A 17,770-nucleotide genomic window follows, 5' to 3' on the forward strand; every position below is an offset into this window, starting at 1 on the left:
AGTGCAAGAATGCAAAAAAAAAGTCATAAACTAAACCCTAGGTCTATTGATGCCATAACTCACATAGACATCAAGTTTGGTTTATTACTTGACTTTTTTTTTGTTGCATTATTGCACTGTGGATTTCCCTTTTCTTTTTCATATCCACTGATTCTGCGCTCCCCAATACAAAGAGGATTTACTGTGCAAGAACTACGAGGATGTTCTATTTTGGGTGTCAGAGCAGCATATCTATATTACATTTCATTATTCACTATTTCATTATCACTGTGTATATATCACTAGTATCAGTATCACTAGTACCTGTCACTTATAGTGAGAGCACCCAGTTGTTTTCACTTTGTCTGTCTCCTCAACGGTATCCCAGCCTGCAACCCATCTCCATTTCTCCAGGCCACCGATATGGCGCCTAGGACCTTGTACTACACTGGTCAAGACACAGAGCATAGCTTTGGGGTAATAGGAAGAGTTATGGGGTAGATACTCAGAGCTTCATTAAATCAGGGCTACACACATGATGTTACCTAAATATATAATGCCCATTAGCTTACCTGTGTTTAATGAGTATCTACAGAGCTAAATATATGCAAAGACAATGGTCGTTAGGTTCCTCATTTGCATGTAGCCTTAACGCCATGTGAAGTTAACACTCCCTTGCGTTAGCTTCAAATAACATAGAGTTAAGCCTGTCTTACCCAAAGCTGGGGTTCCTGCTATCCGGTCCCTTAATAGTTGAATAATTAAAGCTAAAAAAGAGATGACAGGAGAGGAAATGATCCCGGTAAATAACAATACGATAGTTAAATGATAACTAACTGTGGTGTTACACTTATCCTGGCCCTATAACAGACCTATCTCAGGGTGTGGATGGGAGTAACGCCACCTTTAGCTCTGACCTGACTAAGGTTCCATTCAATCCCTGCAGTAAGTATAACAGAGCTCTGGGCATCGGCGCTGTTACAGGGAGCACATGTTTTGCATATCATTACACTAACGCTCGTTATATTAAATCAAGGGCTTATTACTTCTAAAATTAGCACTTAACGCATCGTTACTGAGCTTTGTAGATCCTCGGTATTACATCACAAGATGTTAATTGAAGTTAACATCGTTAAATATTTCATGGATTTTTGAGGATCTACCCTATAGTGAGAAGATGTGTTGGGTAATAGGATAATTTATAGGGAGGGGTTTTATGGGGCAATAGGAAGAGTTATAAGCAGTGGTTACATGGGGCAATAGGAGCTATATGGAGCGGTTATATAGGGCACTAGGAGGCGTAGTAGGGACCAGTTATATGAAAAAATTCAATTAACTCTATGAAGAGGTTATATGTCGACAACGTACCCAATCTTGGGTGTAAATGACCGTCACCTCTGGGCAGCAGTGTCCCGCTGCTTCCAATGTGTTTCCTTTGATAACTCCATGGGATCCCATTCCTTTACCAGCCCCATTATCTGCACTAACTCTGGGCCCATGTAACATAACGGGACCTCCCTACTCTCTCCGCAGCTCTTGCACTATGTGAAGAAGGTGCGCTTGAGACTGAGCAGTGGGAGGGAGCTCTTCTTTAACGAGAATGGGGACCCACCTGCGGTGTACGATATAGTGAACTGGCAGCTGAGCCCGGAGGGCGGAATAAAACCGGTCAAGGTGGGCAGCTACGATACCGGAGCTGCCATTGGACAGGTTTTCACCATCAATGCCAGTGCCGTGCATTGGGCGTCTGGTGGAAGGGAGGTAAGGTACTGCCATGGAGAGGAGATACATGTACAAGTATCAGCTGTACTGTAGTAGTAGGAGTTATAGGGAACGGTTACATGGGCGATAGGAGGAGTTATAGGAAGCGATTATATGGGGCAATAGGAGGAGTTATAGTGAGAGACTATATAAGGCAATTGGAGGAGTTACAGAGGCGGCACACTTTATCCTTACCTGGCTAGTGCCGCAAGCTGGGAGGTGTCCCGGCTTGCTCGTTTATTTCCCTCGGTGTGCCGCGCGTCATCGATGCGCGGTCACGCTTCATCGGGATCCGAGGGAGCCCTGGTGTCCCGCGATGTGGGGGATTGCGGTGGGGGACCCGGCGGACCCGGAGAGGGGAGGGGGAAGCCCTGATCGGAGGACCGATCCTCCGAGTCTCCGGCGCGCGCCCGGGACACCTCGGCGCGCGCCCGGTTTCTGTTGCGGCCGAGACCGGGCAAAGGTAAGAATAAACTCGGCCGCAACAGTATAGGAACCAGCTGTATGGGGCAATAGGAGAAGTTTTAGGAAGGGGTTACATGGGGCAAAATAAGGATTTTTTTGGAATGGGGTTTATGAGGTAATAGCAGTAGATCTAGGGAGTAGTTATTTGAGCCATTATTAGGCGTTATATGGAGCAGTTATAAGGGGCAATAGGAGGAATTATATGGAGCAGTTATATGGGGCAATAATTGTAATTATATGGATGGGGGAATTAGGCAATAGGAGTAAAAGCTTGACATAAATGTACCTGCTCATTCTTTTACTTACAAAATTTTTTTTGTGACCAACTGTCAAACTGATAAAATTACTCAGCCTTCAACTTTCATTGCTGGTGACAATGTGTCATGTCCCAATCATCCAGTCTGTCTCATCCAGCCAGGACAGAGTTTGAATTTTATAGTACAGTATATGCCATATCTTCCTCTTATACACTTCATCCTTCCAAATTCTCCTCCAGGTCCCTCTCTCTCTCTGCAGTAACAGTTGTCCCACTGGTTTCAGGAAAGCAGCATTGAGAGGGAAGCCTGTCTGCTGCTTCCAATGTGTCCTCTGTCCCCAAGGAGAGATCTCCAACCAAACAGGTGAGAAAATCTTAGACGAACTAGAAAAACAACATCAATTCTGAACACAACATGATAGATTATTACATTCATTATTGTTGTCTCTCTTTCAGACTCTGCTCATTGCTCTAAATGTCCATGGGATATGTGGCCCAATCTTCAACGGAACAAATGCCTCCCAAAGTCCAGAGAATTCCTCTCCTATGATGAACTACTGGGTGCCACCTTGGCCGCTACAAGTGTCTTGTCCTCTTTAGTCCCAGTTGTCATGTTTGGACTTTTTATCCACTTCAAGAACACACCCATTGTCAGAGCCAATAACTACACCCTCAGTTGTCTTCTCCTTTGGTCCCTGTCCCTTTGCTTCCTCTGCTCTTTGGCTTTCATTGGTTACCCCCAACGCAAGACATGTCTTCTGCGCCAGGCTGCTTTTGGTATGGCCTTTGCCCTTTGTGTCTCATGTATCTTGGCCAAAACCATTATGGTGGTCATCGCATTCAAGGCCACCAAGCCTGGTAGCAACCTAAGGAAGTGGACCAGCAATCGGGTGTCTTATCTTGTTGTCATTTTATGCATCCTTATTCAATCTTTTCTCTGCATCGTCTGGCTCTCATTCTCACCTCCCTTCTCCGAACACAACACCCAAACCAAATCAGGAGTCATTATCATTGAGTGTAACGAGGGCTCCCCCATCGCCTTCTGGTGCATGTTGGGATATCTTGGCCTTCTGGCTACTGCTAGCTTCATTGTTGCGTTCCTGGCCAGACGGCTCCCTGACAGCTTCAACGAGGCCAAGTTCATCACCTTCAGCATGCTGGCCTTCCTCAGTGTCTGGGTGTCCTATATCCCGGCCTCTCTCAGTGCACGTGGCAAGTACACCGTGGCCATGGAGGTCTTTGCCATCCTGTCCTCCAGCTGGGCTCTGGTGGTCTGCATGTTTGTACCCAAATGTTTCATCATATTGTTCCGACCTGACATGAACTCGAGAGAACGTCTCATGGGGAAAGACAGAGGTCGGACTCACAAGGTCAAATAAATATAGAAACGGGATGTCTACTCAGACACAATAAACCATTTCTACATTCAGCTTTATATATTAATTAAAAAGTGTTACCTCTGTTGATTTTATATAATTGTTGCTGGGTGTAAAACTCTGTTGGTAACGGATTAAATAAATGGTGGAGAAGAAGTGACAGAATGAATGTGTAGGTTTCAATTACTAATGATCAAGAGTATGTGCGAGTAAATTAATTACTGTAACAGTGAAGTAACAAGGAACACGCTGACACGTCAGTGAACGTATGCAAATGATGTATCGGTTTAATGAAGTCGTAAAAGAATCCCCCAAGGTTAAAAAGGCAAAACCGGGCTAAGTACAGGGTATGATAAAAAAGAGATTTTCTGAACTCGTGGCATATGGAAAATGAGACGTTCCAACCTGACGAAGCACGCATCAGTGCGAAACGCGTTGTTCGGTGAGCGTGGACCTGTTTGGACGTTGTATGCTTCCGTAGTCAGCGGCTCGCTAGGGACTTCATCTCTGATCTCCGGACGCGGCGGCCAGCGGAGTTCCGTGCAGCAAGGAGACCGGAACAGCCCCATTGACTTCCACATCCCACAGTGCGAGTGGTTTATTGTTTTTGTTTTCATCGTGTTGAATAAATATTGCATTCTAATTCCTACTATCCTGAATGTTTGTGGTACACATGGGATACCAACACCTGCCTTACTGCGAGTGAGGGAAAGCGTGGGGGGAGTGTCCTGGGGACCCAGACTAAGGATTAAAGAGATTAAAGGATTAAAGCTTTTGGGGAGCGCAGATATTTTCTTGCCTAAATACAAATATTCTGTTGAACATGAAATATTGCACTGAGTGTCATCTCTATTACATTGAGGAAGACCAGGCTGAGACCAGTTGCCTTCTACTAATTTGAAGAACCCATATCATATCTGAATACCCACTGCTGTTACCTGACAGGAAAAGTGTGAGTCCCCATCTCTGTCAAAACCTAGTTGTCATTTAATTTTGGAAATTACTACACTATATATTGTGACAGAAACCAGGGGATGGTAATAAATTCCGTATATAGGGCTCCCAGGATACTGAACAGTTTCTATCCTGTCTGGCCTGGGAGTGCAGCCTTATAATACATGCACTCCATCCCACAGTTTTGGGCAAGCGCTGGAACTGAGGGATTTCTGTCACCTGTCATGCTAATTAGAAATCAGGTATGTAAGACTGATTTCCTGTTTGCTCTTGTCTCTTCTCCAGAGCCTGGAAGGCTGCTGAACACAGTGGGGAGAAGCCCCTTCCCCACACAGGTTCAATTGTTCTATTCATTTGGCTAACTCTACAAAAGTACCTTGTTTTGTTGTTGGAAAGTGGAAAAGCCACTTCCACCCTGAGTTAGGGAAATCTAAGTTAAGTTATCGCTCAGGTGAGCAGCTTTTGTTTTGATGTGTTTTGTTGTATGCACTGTGGCAGTCTCAGTGCCTGGGACTGAATAAACCAGGCACAGCCTGTTTAAAGGAACAGTACGTGACGCCTCCTCATTTAACCTACCCCAAAAGACCGTGTTCTAACCGTCCCGGACAAGCGGCGGAGCCCCGGAGTAAGCTGTTTGTCACATATGGTGGAGAATGCGGGCAGAACACTAAAAGGTCTGGGGGTTAAAGAACTTTAAAGAAAAAAAAAAAAAAAGTTTTTTTTCTCTCTCTCCAAACAAGATGGAAGACGTGGTGAGTGCGCTGGTACGCAATGTCGCTGTCCAGAGAGACGCGAATGAAGCCCAGCAACAGGCGAGTGAAACCCAGCGACAGCTGTTAATAAACCAGCAAGAGACTAATGCAATCCTGCAACAGGCGAATGCAAACCAGCAAGAGACAAACCGCTTGCTGAGAGAGGAGCAACAGCGGTTCGCTCAGGGCTTACAGCAGGAACTCGAGATCCTGAGGGGGACTATCAGTAACCTTCCACTGGCAGCGGCAGCCCCAGTTCCGAAAATGACCAGGGCAAGCCACTACCTTCAGAAGATGGGACCCTCGGATGATGTGGAAGCCTATCTTCTCACGTTTGAACGCACGGCACAGAGAGAGGGATGGCCAGAAGCTGAGTGGGCTGGTCTAATCGCACCCTTCCTAAGCGGCGAACCCCAGAAGGCTTACTTTGATCTAGAGCCAGCCGAAGCTAACGTCTATGCAAAATTGAAGTTCGAGATCCTCGCCCGCCTCGGCGTAACCACGGCTGTTCGCGCCCAAAGGTTTCACGCATGGTCCTTCACGATGGATAAAGCCACCCGAAGCCAGATGTATGACCTCATCCACCTCGCCCGGAAGTGGCTACAACCCGAGATCAACTCAGCAAGCCACATCGTGGAACGGTTGGTCATGGACCAGTTCTTGAGGAAACTTCCCTCTGCCTTACGCCATTGGGTCAGTCGGAGTGACCCCCACAATGCGGATGAGCTTGTGGCCCTCGTAGAAAGGTACAATGCAGCAGGAGAGCACCCGCAACCCACAGTCGTGGAGCAACCCCACTACCCGAGGTTCCAGGACTCTTCCAGAGACGGTAAAAGGGTACCGGGGTTAAGGGGAGCTGAAGAGCGGCGACCACCTTCACGCAGCACCAGCAACAGTGGTTCGCACACTAAGGGCAATAGCCAACATGGGGAGCCGGGAAAAGGCTCTAAGTGGGACACAGACTATGTACCTAAATGTGTAAATTGTCATGAGAGGGGCCACACAGCAAAAATCTGCCCACTAAATGATGAGCCCATGCAATGCAACAGCGTGGAACCTTATTCGCTGTTGTCCCAATGTATGCGCCCTAGCCCAGAGGACCCCTTGAATAACCATCTGTGGGCATTTGTAAAGGTTAATGGTAGGAGGGTTCGGGCACTTCTGGACTCTGGGAGCATGGTCACACTAGTGTCCGAATACCTCTTGCCCATTAAGAAGAAACAGGGAAACAGTTCACAAAGAATGGCAATTTGTTGTATACATGGGGATAATCATGAATATTCCACTGTTGATGTTTTTTTTGAAACAGAGTTTGGTTCTTTAGATTTCAAGGTGGGTATTGTACCCAAACTGGCACATGATGTGTTAATAGGGACCGACTTTCCCCATTTTCTAAAAATGTGGTCCCCCGCTCAGAATAGCGCCCAGAGTTCAATAGCGGACCATAACGAAGTATTAGAAGAAATAAATCCTTTCCCGTTTTCAGAAATGGAGGTTGACGAGGGCCCAAATAAGAAGGGGGAAAAGGAGGAGTGCTGTAAAATTCCCTTCCCCATCACTACTTTGGTAGGGAATACCCCAAATCAGGATGTTGATCAGACACTTACCACCCCAGAACCGGATAAGACCCTCGCTGACCTAGAGGTCAGTCCTGGGAGTTTTAAGAAGGCCCAGTGGGAGGACCCCACATTAGAGGTAGCAAGGGGAAATATACGGGACCTGAATAGTACTCTTGGCCAACCAGATAGGTCGCTTGCTTACCCCTACTTCGAGGTAGAGAACGACCTAGTATATCGGGTTGATAAAAGAAAATCAGTTACAACTAAACAATTGTTGGTACCACGGACATTCCGTAATGTAGTGTTACACCTCGTACATAGTCATCCATTGGGGGGACACCTAGGGGTGGAAAAGACAAAAGAAAAGGTTCTCCGAAGCTTCTATTGGCCTGGGGTTCTGGCAGAAATTACGAATTATTGTTCCTCATGCCCAGCATGTCAGATCACCGCCCCGTTCAAGGCGTACCGCAGCCCATTGGTACCCCTTCCCATAATAGAGGTACCATTTGACCGGATTGCTATGGATCTAGTAGGACCCCTAATAAAGTCTGCTAGGGGACATCAGCATATATTGGTAATATTAGATTATGCCACCCGATATCCGGAGGCAGTTCCCCTACGTAGCACCTCTGCCAAAAACATAGCAAAAGAGTTAGTAGTTCTGTTTTCCCGGGTTGGAATTCCTAAAGAGATTCTATCTGACCAGGGAACACCGTTTATGTCCCAAGTAACGAAAGAGCTATGTAAACTCCTAAAAATCAAGCATCTCAGAACCTCAGTCTATCATCCACAAACAGATGGTTTAGTGGAAAGGTTCAATAAAACCTTAAAGAGCATGTTACGGCGGGCGGTCGATAAAGATGGGAAAAACTGGGATTGTTTGTTACCGTACCTGTTATTTGCCATTAGGGAAGTTCCCCAATCATCCACAGGCTTCTCCCCGTTTTAACTATTGTATGGCCGACACCCAAGGGGCTTACTGGATATAGCCAAAGAGACTTGGGAACACGAGGTTACCCCTTACAGAAGTGTAATAGAGCATGTTGCCCAGATGCAGGACCGCATTGCTGCAGTCCTACCCATAGTGAGGGAACACATGGAGAAAGCTCAAGAAGCACAGAGGAATACGTATAATAAGGGTGCTAGGGTCAGAATTTTTTTTCCAGGTGATAGGGTACTAGTTCTGGTTCCCACCGTGGAAAGTAAATTCCTTGCTAAATGGCATGGGCCATATGAGGTCTTGGAAAGAGTGGGAGAAGTAAATTATAAGGTAAGACAGCCAGGTAGGAGGAAACCTGAGCAAATTTACCATATAAACCTACTCAAGCCCTGGAAAGATAGAGAAGTCTTGTCAACCCTAGTAACCCCAGGTCCGTCAGAGAGTCAAGAAATTGACCCAGAGGTTAGCATAGCTGAAACCCTGTCCGTTCATCAGAAACAAGAGGTTCAGAATTTAGTGAGCAGAAACAAAGAAATCTTCTCTACACAGCCAGGTAGAACTAGCGTAATTGAACATGACCTAGTCTCTGAACCGGGGGTCCGAGTTAACCTTAAACCGTACCGAATCCCAGAGGCCAAAAGAGAGGCTATAAGTTTAGAGGTTAAAAAAATGCTAAAACTAGGCGTAATTGAGGAATCCCAAAGTGGGTGGAACAGCCCTATAGTCTTAGTCCCAAAGCCAGATGGTACAACAAGGTTTTGTAATGACTACCGGAAACTAAACGCGGTGTCAAAATTTGATACTTACCCTATGCCCAGGGTAGATGAACTTGTAGAGAGACTGGGCAAAGCCCGATATCTCACAACCCTAGACCTAACAAAAGGGTACTGGCAGGTTCCCCTCACAGAAAGGGCAAAAGAAAAGACAGCCTTCTCAACCCCAGACGGCCTCTTTCAGTATAGGGTGCTGCCTTTTGGCTTACATGGAGCTCCCGCCACATTCCAAAGAATGATGGATAAAATTTTAAAACCACATGCTCGGTATGCTGCTGCCTACCTGGATGATGTGGTAATCCATAGTGAAGATTGGCAATCCCACCTTCCAAAGGTCCAAGCTGTGCTCGACGCAGTTCGGTCTGCTGGACTAACTGCTAACCCCGCTAAATGCACCATTGGTCTGGAGGAGGCCAAGTATCTGGGGTATTCTATTGCAGAGGTTTACTCAAACCCCAAACACTCAAAGTGGAGGCGATACAAGGTTGGCCAAGGCCAGTTACAAAAAAAACAAGTAAGGACCTTTTTGGGGTTAATTGGGTACTATAGAAGGTTTATTCCCAATTTTGCGACTAAGGCAACCCCACTAACCGACCTCACAAAAGCAAGAGGACCGCTTATGGTAAAGTGGTCCCCCGAAACCGAACAGGCCTTTAGAAGCCTGAAAGAAGCTCTCTGTGCCCAACCAGTGTTGGTCACACCTGACTTCTCCAAAGAGTTCGTAGTCCAAACCGACGCATCTGAGGTAGGGCTGGGGGCGGTACTCTCCCAGGAGTCTCAAGGTGAGGAACACCCCATCCTTTATTTAAGTAGGAAACTAAATCCCCAGGAGAAAAATTACTCCATAGTAGAGAAAGAGTGTCTCGCAATAAAGTGGGCTGTAGAGACGCTCAAATACTACCTGTTGGGGAGAAAATTCCGGTTGGTCACAGATCATGCACCCCTTACCTGGATGTGTCAAAACAGGGAAAAGAATGCTAGAGTGACCAGGTGGTTCCTAAGCCTACAACCCTTTAAATTTTCTGTGGAACACAGGTCAGGGCACAAACATGGCAATGCTGACGGGTTGTCAAGGATGCACTCCCTAATATCCATGGTCGCTCATCCCTCATGGTCTGAGCTGGGGGGGAGGATATGTGACAGAAACCAGGGGATGGTAATAAATTCCGTATATAGGGCTCCCAGGATACTGAACAGTTTCTATCCTGTCTGGCCTGGGAGTGCAGCCTTATAATACATGCACTCCATCCCACAGTTTTGGGCAAGCGCTGGAACTGAGGGATTTCTGTCACCTGTCATGCTAATTAGAAATCAGGTATGTAAGACTGATTTCCTGTTTGCTCTTGTCTCTTCTCCAGAGCCTGGAAGGCTGCTGAACACAGTGGGGAGAAGCCCCTTCCCCACACAGGTACAATTGTTCTATTCATTTGGCTAACTCTACAAAGTTAGGGAAATCTAAGTTAAGTTATCGCTCAGGTGAGCAGCTTTTGTTTTGATGTGTTTTGTTGTATGCACTGTGGCAGTCTCAGTGCCTGGGACTGAATAAACCAGGCACAGCCTGTTTAAAGGAACAGTACGTGACGCCTCCTCATTTAACCTACCCCAAAAGACCGTGTTCTAACCGTCCCGGACAAGCGGCGGAGCCCCGGAGTAAGCTGTTTGTCACAATATATATATCATTTTTTCCACATATGGTGATATCTGCACTCCCCAAAAGCTACATCTGATTATCCACTTCAGGAGAACCTTGACCTACTCTTCATAGGGTTGAACTGTGACTTTTGCACATTATACACTTTATATTTTTTATATACACATGGACACTCTTCATATATATAAGTTAGTGTGCGCTTTAATTATTTGATTATACTGTATATCACAATTAATACCTCATAGAGGAGCGCCTGGCTATTTGTTTTTGCACTTGTAAGGATGAAAGGAACTGCTTTTTGCTGTGGCTCACACACGGCCGGGTGAGCCAATTATTCTACCATCTATTATATTTACCATCCACTTCCACCACCACTCCTGCACCAGTAGCATTAGGAACGGATCACTCAGAGCCGACACTCCTTGGAAATACGGGCTGGAGAGAAAGATACCTTGTGTAGTACAGACTTGCACTTGGCCGTGTAGGTTCATATTATAGTGTTCTATCCATCACACTCCACCTCCGTTTCTCCGTGCACCGAGTCGCATGTTACACCATATTTAGAATTTGTGATTGCTCGTCATAATTATAGGATGATTATTGATTATTGATTTTCTCTTTTTTTTGTATTGCGCTCCCCCACCCTGTTTCTACTCTAACCTAAGGATCGCGGAAGATTCTCTACCGGGTTGAGCAGCTACACAACACACGGGCCAGATACAGCTTCTTTTTCCGGCATTATTGCGTTTTATTTATTTATTTGTTTCATTTGTGGTACATTGCCATTTTACATCATGCGGGGTGCATTGATACTTTATTTTGGGAAGCGCCCTAGGTTTTTTTCCTTTACCTGACCTTAGCACGAGTGTTGGTACCCCTGGCTCTGGGGAGACACTATGTTATAATACACGGATGATCTATGGACATACATAAAGGATAAAGTAGAAAGTCAACAATTGTACATCTAGAAAGACTTTTAAAAAAGAGAAGTTAATCATTTTGGGGGTTTTTTTTGTTTTGGGATTAGTTAATTTTTCCAAGGACAACTGGCGATACGCCCAGAATTGTGCCAAGGTTCTTTACTGTATGTCATGTCAACAATGACAAATTAGTGATACTGTGTGAAGTAAGATACAGAATCACTGTGCAGGTTTAAAAGTACAATATGTTTTTTTTTTCTTTTAGGAATAATTATTTGTTTTAAGAATTTTTTGACATCTTAAGAACACACAGTAGGAAAAAATGAAAGTTCAAATGTATTTAAAAAACTACTTGCATTACATTGATGGAGTATGAAGGTGAAACAACACATTAGTGCTGAGATGCTGGTGGTGGAAGAGGTCTCCCCTTTACACATTGGAGGAGACTACTGTTTTTATAGACAGGGAATGGTTTTGGGATGAAGGTTAATTATAGAAAGGCTTTGCCTTCTATTCCCCCCCCCTTTCCAATGTTATTTTTGTTTATACTTTCTGATTCCTTCTCAGCACAAACTGAGTGAAATTACTAGATGTTTCATGGGTTGTACAGAATGCCGATGGAGAGCTAGAAATCCCTACTTATTGTACAGTATATCTGCCTCCAAACGCAAACTTTTTCTAATGCAAAGTTTACTAAATATGAGAATCTATTTATACAGTAACTGCTGACAATCCTTCTCTCCAAAACGTGTCCCAACTTGAATCCCTCATGCCTACCCAACTCAATGGAGAACCCTACAATTGTATCAACTACCTTTTGAGGAAGTCACCTGCGGAAACGCATTGGCTGATGTTATGGGTATGGTTTACCAATGAGAAAATCCATGGGTAGAGGGGGTGTGGGTAGTTGCCCCGGAAGGGCGATTAGGCCTCCTGGGTGGGTAGAGGGGGGGTTACCCCCTTAATTAGCAAAGTGGTTAACAACTGCTAAGGTGCCTATGTTGTTCACACTCAGGTCTGACTATTATATGTAACTCTTGCAGAAGCAACACAATAAACATCAGTCTCTGGTAGACTGTTACCCTCAAATGTGAGTGGGGTTTTGTTTCTTCCGCACTATCTCAATGTATTGATTTGATCCAGACTGCTGCGGGGATCTGACGGTCCCACATATCGGGGTCCTTTTCCTGTAATAGAGGCGTTGACATGCAGTATACAGCAATGTAATCGCTCTTCCCCGAGTCTAATTTCTGCAACATGCCCAACTCTGCAATTTAATTCCATGACAAGCTCTGGTAAGATCCCATATTTTGGCTGCGTTCGGAGAAATACAAAATTCAGTGATATCATGTGGAACGGGAGCGAACGGTAATCCCCCATGAGAACTAAATGGCATATGGGCACAAACATAATCTTTGACCTGGGTTAAATTGATATAGGAATCTACCAGAGAAATGAATGAACATTTCAGCCCCCGTAATGAAAAATAGTAAAATTATTCTTTTCATTTTGGCCCAATACAAAAGAAATGTGTATTCCTGTAAACACAAACAAACGTATTCCTAAAAGCAAAAAAAAATATGGATGAATAAAACGTCTTTCCCACTCTTGCCAGGCCTGGTATCTTCCAATCAAAGTCCATTTGTTCTGGGGCTGGTACCAGTTTACAGTGCGCAGCTTGGACCCACGAGTCTGGTCCCTCTATTTTTACTGCGGTATTGGTGACCAAGAACACTTGAAATGGACCTTCCCACCTTGGTTGTAAAGCTGTTTCCCTGGTCAAACTTTGATGACTACCCAGTCACCAGGTGCCAACCGGTAGTACTTCTGATTGGACTCCGTTGGCAGGACGGCTTTGACCTGAGAGTGGAAAGACTGAAGGTTTCTCGTTAACACCTGGCAATATTGCCTTATAGTTTCATCATTCATTATCAGATCCGTGACTAATAATTCCTTATTTATTCCAGTCCTCATTGGTCTTTCCTGTTAATATCTCATGTGGGGACAACTTGTGCTTTCTTGCAGGAGCTCATAAGCGCTAAGGGTAAGGCATCAGGCCATTTCAACCCTGTCTCCTGTGTAATTTTAGCCATTATAAGCTTTAATGTGGCATTTGCTCTTTCCATGTCCCCTGCAGATTGTGGATGATAGGAGCAGTCCAAATGGTAGGGGATGCCCAATGCCCTGGTTACATCCTGTACCACTTGTCCCATGAAATGGGTCCCAGAAATCACTGTTGATCAGTACCCGTACTTAGCAAAGAATTCTTGCAGTCGTTTCTTTGCTTTTGTTTTATTATTGGCGCAGCAATAGGCCTCCATCCAGCCGGAGAATGTCCATAATATCACCAAAACATAGCGATAGTGGGCACACTTAGGTCATTCAATCAAATCAATTTGGATATTTACAAATAGACCCCATGGTGCCGGTTGAGCGCTTCGGGTAGTTTTTCATGCTTGCCCCCACATTAATCTGTTTGCAGATAAAACAGGATTCACAACAATGCTGGGGCCATCGGCGCCACCTGTGGAGCAAAGCATGATTTAGAAATGGCACCGACAATCCCTCCGTTTGTTCAAAATGATCCGCTACGGGGTGGATGCGAAAAAAACAGGGCAAAAAGATCAGAAAATATAGGTAATGTACACTCCTCCCCCCTTGAAGAAGCGCCAAGCGGCGTGAAACGATCGTCGGGTGTTAGGCGACGCGCAGACCGATGACGTCAGCCAGTTCTTTGGAGCTTGAAGACGGAGCGTGAGGCATCCCCACCTACTAACGAGTTACATCTCGGAAACGGGTGATATTTAGCGCACTATAGACACTTTGCACTCTCATGGAGTATTATGCCCTATCTTTGAGGAGCATACACTTTAAGGGCATATAAATGCAATCTGTATAGTGACACACATTAGACGGTCCTGGGCACACATATGTCAGTGCATGTAATATAATCAGCCGGGATTACCCAAGCCCTCTGGCACATAGCTGATTAACCATATTCAGAGTAATATTGATTAGTTCTGAATATATGCACATTTATCCAATTACAGGACCGCCCTGACAGTATATTGAATACCACACTGGTTTTACATCTATACACCCATACTGGGGGTTTGCCGACCTGCTCCGTCGCCGCTATCTTTAGAGATTTTATATTAGTTTTAAATAAGTTTAGTAGATATCAATTAGATGTGTATATATATATATATATATAGAAATAAATAATTTTTTGTTTTGTGTTTTAAACCTTCTGGTACCCATATGGTTTGATACATAATTGTTTATACTCAGAGTTATAATTTAGTTGAGTGCAAACTAATGGGATTTCTTTCTGTTGGTCATCTCTGACCAATCCTACCTACAAAAAGATCAGAAACAATAACAATGGCACTGCTCTGCTGTCTGATGTGTGTGCTTAACCCTTTGCCTTGACTATGGCTAATTCTGAGGGGAGTGGCAGAGCTTTACAATAGATCATCGATATGTATTAAATTTAGAATCGGCGTACCACTCCAATGGCAGACCGGGAGTCCGTGTAAATATTCACAGCTGATCCGGCAGCTAAAAAACAGTTCAGTAACTGTAGTCAACTCAGTAACCTGTGCTGAATGCACAGAGGGTGGGGGAGATGATTCTATATCCTTATGGACACATACATTGCCTAATTGATCTCTCTGACAAGATCCAACGACAAACCGTTCCCACTGGGGGTTAACTAGAGGAATGTCTGTTTTTGGTTCTCTCTAACAATCCTGCAGCTCTCCCTCTCTGTCGGAGTGAAATCACTAAAGCAGGTTTTGTTTTTCTCTCTCTCTCTCGTTTCACTGCAACACGTAGTAAGTGACGGTTCTGGCCCGTTGACAAAAGCAATATTCAACACTCCTGGGGCATTCCTGTAGTTTCAATATCTGTAATGCCTGGATATTTGGCATACTTATCCATAAATGTATCAGTGTATTCAGAAACGGTTTCATTTTTTTCTCTCTCGTCAGTTTACAACTGTTAATCTCATTCCAATCTAATCTAATGGGATACCGTTCTTTTCCCCTGTATACGTTGATACAATTCTACAGGATTCCGTACTACGTACTGTACAACGTTCTGATTTAAATCAGCTGCTGTGGGCTTATAAGCAGTACACATAGAGATGTGGTGAGCGCATAGGAACAAACGAATAAGGATACAGAGATGAATGCAATAGCATGTGAACTAATCAGTCATACAACCATACACACGGGGAATGGCAGGGTGATGTGGAATAAATCAAATAAAGCTCAATCTGAATGGGACTGCCAGGGACCCCCGCTGTTAATCCGATGGGCCTTAGTCTCTGCAGAAATTTCACTGAAATGTACCCAGCATGTACCCAGCATGTACCTGGCTAATTTAAGGCAAGTTTTAGGATAATCGTTGGCTCGTCTGTATCCTCATGTAAGAAGCAAAACCTTAATAAGCCAAAAGACTAAGTATACAGAACTTACATATAAGTACAGCACTACCAGCCCCTGTATCCTCTGTGTCAGCTCCTTCAGGGATCTCCCTGCTCTCGCATCCAGTCGCAGGGCCTGTGACAGAAGCTTTCACGTGAGAACTACGGTGGCCTTCTGTGATCAAAATACTACAGCTCCACCAACACAGGGCTACTACGCGTTTCGAGAGTAGTCAATCTTCGTCAGGTCCTGCCTTCCAATTTTTATAAGCAGTACAGACAACTTTAAATTCTAAGATCCATTTTCCTGGGTCATCTTTAAGGATTGGAAACATGGTTCTGAATTTTAACACATCCCCCCCAGGTGTCCATGGTGAATACACTGCAATAATATGTACATAATTTCAACCTTGTCCTGGTAATTATTGTAAAGGATAGATCTCAGCAGGTAAATCACTGAAAGATATATGTTAGAACTATCTTCCAGATATCTAGTATTACTGCGGGTAACTGAGGAGCTTGGACCAGTAGGTATTGCCCCTTGGGGAAAATAAATGACCAGAGCTCTAGGGGAACTTAAACCCTGACTTGGATTCACCCGTCTCAGAGATTATATGGAGAATTGTGTGCTCCAGAGATGGTGGAACTACGTGCACAAATGTCCATAATGATATACCAGGACTGGAGGTTACTCCTTGATAAAGGACCCCTACGGTCCGAAACATGTAGGAGTCTTTGTCTTACCCCCTGGGGTTATGTTTACCGAGTGGTGCTGAATAAATAGAATTTTATTTTTCTTACCACCTGGCTCCCTGGCAGTGCACTGTTTTTGCTCTCTTTTACCGTCTCAGAGATTAAGCTGCATCAGGTAGTTCTGCAGGAAGAGGAACCCCATACAGAGGTGGTCAATTTTCAGAGAACAGATCTAAAACATCTGGCCCTCATGTGGCAATTGGGAGGCGAGGGTATAGTATGAGGAATAGAATTGGGTTGTGTCCCTGGAATTTTAAGGGTAGAATTTTCCCAACTTTTTACATACTGTAACTATCCCCGTTTCTTTTCTCAGTTTCCGCATACCAACTAAAAAAAGGGTTTAAATTGCCGTAGCTTTGCTCCCAATGTAGATAAACCTCCCTGTAAATAACAAAATAGAAGAAAAAAACAAAAAAATAAATAAAGACACTCCCTCCCAAACCCCATTTAAAAGATCCCTCCAAGGAGAATTGCAACTTGGAGTCATCTTTTAATACACACTTACACAAATATCTACATGATTCAACATTGCAATTAACATACATTGTACCGTCTACCCATTTTATTTCTGTGACAAGTACATTTTCCTGGAGTCCTTAACACCCATTCTTCAACCACTACACTGGGTCTAGGTTTTATTTCCCATCATAAAGAAAATAATTTTCCTTTGGTTGTTACCGGCATACCATACAAAGTGACCCCACTTCAGATCACAGATATATACACCACAAGCATAAAACTCCAAGTATACACTAAACCTTGTACTTTCCTTCCGTCCCTGGGTAATTCCTTAAAAAATAAATAAAACTTACTGTATTCCTGTACGAGATGTGGGCAGAGGTATATTTAATGGAGACCGATTAAAGTGAAATTAAATCCTGGCTTTTTTTTGTGCCTGTTCCTTTAACAAGGCAAAACATACAAAAATAAACACAATAAAAGCCTACTCCACCTTGGAGTATAACTAAACCTTTACTCCAGCCCTTTCTAACTGGGTGGCAAGCTAAGCTGGTTACCACCCCAAACATATCTATCTATCGATCCCAAACATATCTATCTATCGATCCGCCAGCGAGTGGCCGTGGCTTCAGCGATCTGTCAGCGAGTGTATCGGCAATAGTAATAAAAAATCTGCAAATCTCGACTCGCCATTTTTGGGGAATCGTCTGATCCACTGCGGATCAAAGTTCGCCAAATTTTTT

General features: G+C 44.4%; 1 protein-coding gene across 1 annotated transcript; it reads left to right on the forward strand.

Moving 5' to 3' along the window:
* Positions 1–402: 402 nt before the first annotated feature.
* LOC142471057 (vomeronasal type-2 receptor 26-like) lies at positions 403–16,791 on the forward strand. Its single transcript, XM_075577856.1, has 5 exons — positions 403–456; positions 1,513–1,740; positions 2,702–2,825; positions 2,918–3,817; positions 16,667–16,791. Exons 1-5 carry the CDS (start codon positions 403–405, stop codon positions 16,789–16,791), a joined length of 1,431 nt encoding a protein of 476 aa, XP_075433971.1.
* The last annotated feature ends 979 nt before the right edge of the window (positions 16,792–17,770 follow it).

The sequence above is a fragment of the Ascaphus truei genome, chromosome 20 (assembly GCF_040206685.1).
Source record: "Ascaphus truei isolate aAscTru1 chromosome 20, aAscTru1.hap1, whole genome shotgun sequence".
In the NCBI taxonomy this organism is placed as follows: Eukaryota; Metazoa; Chordata; class Amphibia; order Anura; family Ascaphidae; genus Ascaphus; species Ascaphus truei.